This window comes from Budorcas taxicolor, chromosome 5 (assembly GCF_023091745.1).
Source record: "Budorcas taxicolor isolate Tak-1 chromosome 5, Takin1.1, whole genome shotgun sequence".
NCBI lineage: Eukaryota > Metazoa > Chordata > Mammalia > Artiodactyla > Bovidae > Budorcas > Budorcas taxicolor.
Genome location: NC_068914.1, coordinates 16,911,536 through 16,917,924, shown reverse-complemented (window position 1 = coordinate 16,917,924; position 6,389 = coordinate 16,911,536). Strand labels below are relative to the sequence as shown.

At 37.7% G+C, this 6,389-nt stretch overlaps 1 protein-coding gene across 2 annotated transcripts in view; it reads left to right on the top strand.

The window, feature by feature from the left end:
* Positions 1-255: 255 nt before the first annotated feature.
* MCU (mitochondrial calcium uniporter) overlaps positions 256-6,389 on the top strand; it is a 105,708-nt gene continuing 99,574 nt past the window's right edge. For both annotated transcript variants that reach the window (XM_052639573.1, XM_052639572.1), the window contains exon 1: positions 256-295. In XM_052639573.1, coding sequence (XP_052495533.1) covers positions 287-295 — 9 coding nt within the window. In that variant the 5' untranslated portion in view covers positions 256-286. The remainder of the gene's footprint in view (positions 296-6,389) is intronic.

The window sequence follows — 6,389 nt, the reverse complement described above, 5'->3', positions numbered from 1 at the left end:
AGTGAAAGTTAGTGGCAAATGTGATGTGAGAAAGAGGTCATGAGCCAAGGAATGGAGGAGGGGTCTAGAAGTGGAACAGTGTAAGGAAGGATTCTTATCTCAGAGCCTCTATAAGACCAAAACCTTGAGTTTATTTAGCCCAGTGAGACTGATTTTAAATTTCTGACCTCCAGAACGGTAGGAGAATAAGGATGTGTTGTTTAAAAATACTAATTTTATGGTGATTTTTTTACAGAGACAATAGGAAACGAATAAAACAAGGAAGAAGCGACTTAACCGCAACAGTATGGTGAAGGTAGTCTAATGCTAAGAAAATATTTGTAGTCCCTGAGTTATTTGATTTTTGTTTCAGGAACAAGTTGACTGACTTTTTTTAAGTTTTAGGCATCTTCATAGAACTATATCCTAGCAGTTAGACGGCACTGAGATTATCTAATGCGACCTTTCTTCTTTTCTAAAAGTGAAATGAGAAGTAGATCAGAGCAGAAAAGTTTAAATTCATATAAATAATCCCATAGCTTCTTCTTATACATTACCACATCAGTGCTTTCCTTTTGTTCTGTGTTACTAATATGATTGCTTGCATTATCTCCTCAAAAACAAGACTTAAAATTAACTGTTAAAGTCTAATAATTTCTACCATCACAGGCTTATCTAAGGCTCTTCCGTTTTTAAGCAAATACAGGCTTCTTTCAGAAGTAAATGGATTTTAAAAGCACAACAAAAGGAATGTTCCCTTTAAATGATTAGCTAGTAAGTTTCACAAATACAATATTTTTTAAACTGATCAATGTTTAATGCAGTTTTTTTAAATTTCCTGCTTAATTCTCAAATTATGTCTTTGAGAAGTCTTATGATAACTGCCATGTATTAAATAACTATCACATGAAAGATATTCAACATTGATATGAGAAAAAAATTATAAAAAGACTTATGCTTTTTTCTTATTTATAGGTAAATCCTCACTGAGACTACCTAATATAAGAAATAGGGAAAGGAGGGTTTTTTTATTTTTAAGCTGTTCAGAGCATAAGTCATAATTTGTACATAACTCAAATTTGAAAATTTGCTGATCTAGTCCAATACCTTTATTTTACTCAGAAGAAACTAGTTCAGTGGTGTTAGTAACTTGTCCAAAAATCACACACTTAGCCACTGGCAAAGAGAGCATTGTAATATAGGTCATCTCATGCACCAATTGTTATTGTATACCTGGCAACACTTAATTATAAAGTATTCATTGAGATGAACCAAATTTTCCAAAATTATCAGTGGCACAGACTTCCCTGATGGTCCAGTGGCAAAAACTCTGTGTCCCCAATGCAGGGGGCCAGGGTTTAATCCCTGGTCAGGGAACTAGATCCCACACACTGTAACTAAAGATCTTACACGTCACCATGAAGATCCTGTATGCTGCAGCTAAGACCTGGTGCAGCCAAACAAATAAATATTTTTAGAAAGATTATCAGTAGTAAAGGTGGGAGATTTAAAACCTGTCATAGGTAACTCCTGAATTCTTGAATACACAGCCACAGATCTGGGCTGTGGTCCATATGAGAACGTCAGACTAGATCATTAAGATGCTTCTGTGATTTTGTGACTAGGGAGCTGTTCCTGTAAGTAATGATAGTAATATATACACACATTCCTGGGTGTCTCACAGACTTAGATTAGGAAAATGTATTTATGAAGAAGAGAGTATATTTTTAAAATAAGCAACTAAAAGAAATCATATTGCCTAATTGCTACAGGGCAGTGCTTCTCAATAGAAGGTACTTTTGTCCCATCTTTCCCCACCCCAGGAGATATTTGGCAACGTTTGGTGACATTTTCAGTTGTCAAATACTGGTTGGGGGTCAACAGTTATACTAGCATCAGTGAGTAGAGGCCAAAGATGCTTCTATTAGTAAACATACTACAATGCACAGGACAGCCCCTACAACAAAGAATTATCTAGCCCAAATGTCAGTAGTGCTGAAGTTAAGAAATCCTCCTGTAGGGCATTATAACCAACACCAAGGATACTTTTAGAGCTAAAGAGAACAACATGATCATGTTCATGAAAACTTCATTTTTGGAAGTACAAAATGCCCTGTAGCCTATCTTATATCAACCAGGACTACTTAAAATCAAGTATTGGTGAAATAGATACTAACTTTAAGATATACTTTTTTCCAATAATATGTCTAAGAACGAAAGAATGGAAATATGGTTCTGTTCAGGTTTTCTTAAAACAAATGTGGTTTCCTATTTCAGTTGCAGAAGCTATTACCTAAGAAAATCAACTTTGATTTCTCGTACTGTTTCTCTTTAACTTTTGGTATCAATCTTTATGTTACATAATTGAATTTGAAAGAATAACCTTGCTGGTTGTGGTTCAAAATCATATCAACATGATGACTGAAATAGGAAAATCTATCTACCTGTTCTGTAGGAAAGCTTGTTGAATGAAAAAAGCATTGTATTTTAGCACTAGAGTCACTCTTTCTTATAATTTGTTGGTGGGGTTTTGTTTCACTTCTTATCGTAGAAAAATTACAGAACTACACAAGGTGAGGAAAACAATATAATTAACCCATGAACCTCAGTGCACCCATTATTCAGCTTCAGCATATGAACATCTTGCCAGTCTTGTTATATCTTTCCCTCCCTCTACTTGCTTCTTTCTCATAATTATTTTAAATCAAATCACAAGCATCATATCATTCCACCTATAAATACTTCGTTAGTTCTGTTTTTAAATGAAGTCAGAGAAGGTATTATCTTGTGGGTAGGCCATGGGGGATGTGGGATTATAGCAAGTCTTTGGAATGGAGGCTTGTTATAAATAAGTGGATAATCCAAAGCCTTCTAGATAGTAGAAGCTCTATTAAATATATGTTGAATTGAAAAATCTATTGTAATATGAAGTCATATTGTAATTTTAACATGCCACAAAGACAATTTACTCATCTTTTAAAATAGTTTTTATGCCACTTTTTAATTTTAGCACTGGCTTTAGTCACAGCCTGGGTCCCATTGCTGCCCCTCTCTTTCCTACTGGCATTTTACCAATCCATATCTTTTCTTTCGGCCCTTTTTTAAGTATATACTCATGACACTAAACTCTTGGAAATCAGTTACTGCTTTTGTTCCTCTCTTTAATATTTGGACTTTTAAAATTTCTTAAAGCTAGTGAAATGTGTTTTAAGCAAGAGAGTAACATGAAAAGATAAGCATTTTTGAAAGATAATTTTGGTTGTGTTGTGGAGGGTAGATAGGAGGCAGGGAGAATTTGATTGGTGCATTTCATCCTTGGAAATAAAGAGACAGATGGATTTAACAGCTATTTAAGAGTTGGAACCCACAGTCTTTGGTGACTGAAGGAAGGAAGGTGGGAGGAAGGAGTCAAAAATGATGGCCAAGTTTTTAATTTCAACAACTTATGATAGTACCATTTTCTGAGAGAAGCACAAGGGAGAGAGCAGAGTCATGGGGAAAATATTCTTCTGTGTGATTTCCTAATTTGATGAGTGGGGCGGGGGAAGAATCTTCTCTTGATTCTTGTTCCAGTGAAACAAGAAATGTTTTACTTGAGCAGTACTGTGATTTCATTCATAGTTTTAAACTAGTTTATGAGAAGAAAATCCACTGGTCTGCTTGCACTCCCATTTCTTCATGATATAAAAGCTTTGTATAGTCATTATCTAGACCAGCATTTGTTATCTGACAGTCACATACCAGACGTGGTAGACGAGAGAAATAACAATCAAAGTTGTGCACATGATATAAGGGAATCCTTCAGCCCCAACTCATCCTTTACTGTGGTCTGTTATAACTTAGAGGCCACTAGGTGTTTGATTAAATTTGGTGATAGAGCCCAAGTCCTTAGGAAAAGTGACCCCAGATTACCCTTGTTACATGTACCCCTAAGGTTACTTTCTTAGAAACAATACTGCTCCATTGTAGAATTTTCTTAGGTGATCAGTGCAAAGATAGCCTTCCTAAGTGGTCAATGCGAAGAAATGAGGAAAACAATAGAATGGGAAAGACTAGAGATCTCTTCAAGAAAATTAGAGATACCAGGGAACATTTCAGGCAAAGATGGGCATAATAAAGGACAGAAACAGTATGGACCTAACAGAAGCAGAAGATTAAGAAGAGGTGGAAAGAATACACAGAAGAACTATATAAAAAAGATCTTCATGACCCAGATAACCGTGATGGTGTGATCACTCACCTAGAGCCAGACATCCTGGAGTGTGAAGTCAAGTGGGCCTTAGGAAGCATCACTACAAACAAAGCTAGTGGAGGTGATGGAATTCCAGCTGAGCTATTTCCAATCCTAAAAGATGATGCTATGAACTTGCTGTACTCAGTATGCCATCAAATTTGGAAAACTCAGCAGTGGCCACAGGACTGGAAAAGGTCAGTTTTCATTCTAGTCCCAAAGAAAGGCAATGCCAAAAAATGTCCAACCTACTGCACAATTATAGTCATTTTATGTGCCAGCAAAGTAATGCTCAAAGTTTTCCAAGCTAGGCTTCAACAGTACGTGAACCGAGAACTTTTGGATGTTCAAGCTGGTTTTAGAAAAGGCAGAGGAACCAGAGATCAAATTGCCAACATCTGTTGGATCCTAGAAAAAGCAAGAGAATTCCAGAAAAACCTTTAACTGTGTGGATCACAACAAACTGTGGAAAGTTCTTAAAGAGATGAAATACCAGACCACCTTACCTGCCTTCTGAGAAATCTGTATGCAGGTCAGGAAGCAACAGTTAGAACTGGACATGGAACAACAAACTAGTTCCAAATAGGGAAAGGAGTACATCAAGGCTGTGTATTGTCACCCTGCTTATTTAATTTATATGCAGAGTACATCATGCAGAATGCTGGATTGGATGAAGAACAAGGTGGGACCAAGATTGCCAGGAAAAATATCAGCTACCTTAGATATGCAGATGATGCCACCCTTATGGCAGAAAGTGAAGAGGACCTAAAGAGCCTCTTGATGAGGGTAAAAGAAAAGAGTGAAAAAGTTGGCTTAAAACTCAATATTCAAAAAATGAAGTTCATGGGATCCAGACCCATCATAGATGAGGAAAAAATGGGAACAGTGACAGTTTGCTTATTGGAAAGTCTTGAACTCCAAAATCACTGCAGAAGGTGACTGCAGCCATGAAATTAAACGACACATGCTCCTTGGGAGAAAATCTATGACAAACCTAGACAGCATGTTAAAAAGCAGAGACATCATTTGCTGACACAGGTCCATATAATCAAGCTATGGTTTTTCCAGATGTGAGAGCTGGACTATAAAGAAGGCTGAGTGCCAAAGAATTGATGCTTTTGAACTGTGGTGTTGGAGAACACTCTTGGAAGTCCCGTGGACAGCAAGGAGATCAAACCAGTCAATTCTAAAGGAAATCAATCCGAATATTCATTGAAAGGACTGATGCTGAAGCTGAAGCTCCAGTACTGGCACCTGATGGAAAGAGCCAAGTCATTGGAAAAGACGCTGATGCTGGGAAAGATTAAGGGTGGGAGGAAAAGAGGGTGACAGAGGATGCGATGGTTGGATGGCATCATCAACTCAATGGACATGAGTTTGAGCAAACTCTGGGATATAGTGAAGGATAGGGAAGCCTGGCATGCTACAGTCCATGGGGTTGCAAAGGGTTGGACACGACTTAGTGAGTGAATAGCAAATAGGCCGCAAAAAGGGAAAACTCCTTTTAACTCTCATCAGATTTTGGGAGTCACTTCCATGAGGGAAACAGGTGAATGTTACCAGGACTCCAGACTCCTTTCTGTAGTCCTTGGATCATGATTCTCTGTACTGTGTCCTGGAACCCTTCTTCACCACAGAATATACCCTAACCACACATTCACTGGGAGAAACTCAAAAATTGGCAATATGAAAGAATGCCATATCCCTTCTCAGTTCACCCAAAAAATGCCACTGTGAAGTGGTTGTAGAAGTGTAGCAGTGCTTGAAATAGTTTCCCTTTGTAGAGCGCCTGGTCCCTTGTCACCTTCACACCATAAAATAATAGTGCTCAGTTGTGTCCGACTCTTAGCAACACCGTGGACTGTAGCCCACCAGGCTCCTCTGTCCATGGTGTTATCCTGGCAAGAATACTGCAGTGGATTGCCATTTCCTCCTCAAAACCACCACTCTTGTGTCTTCTGCATTGGCTGGCAGATTCTTTTATCACTGAGCCACCTGGGAAGCCAAATAAATGCCATTGTGTTAGTAGTAGTAGTCATATCATACTTCCTCCTTTATTCATGTACTCCCAGATGTTCCTTTTTTTAAAAAAAACTTCTATTTATAAAAGTCTTAACTGAATTTCTACCTCTTCTGAGGAACCCAGTTTTACTTTTGTTTTCTTATTTAACTTTGCAAG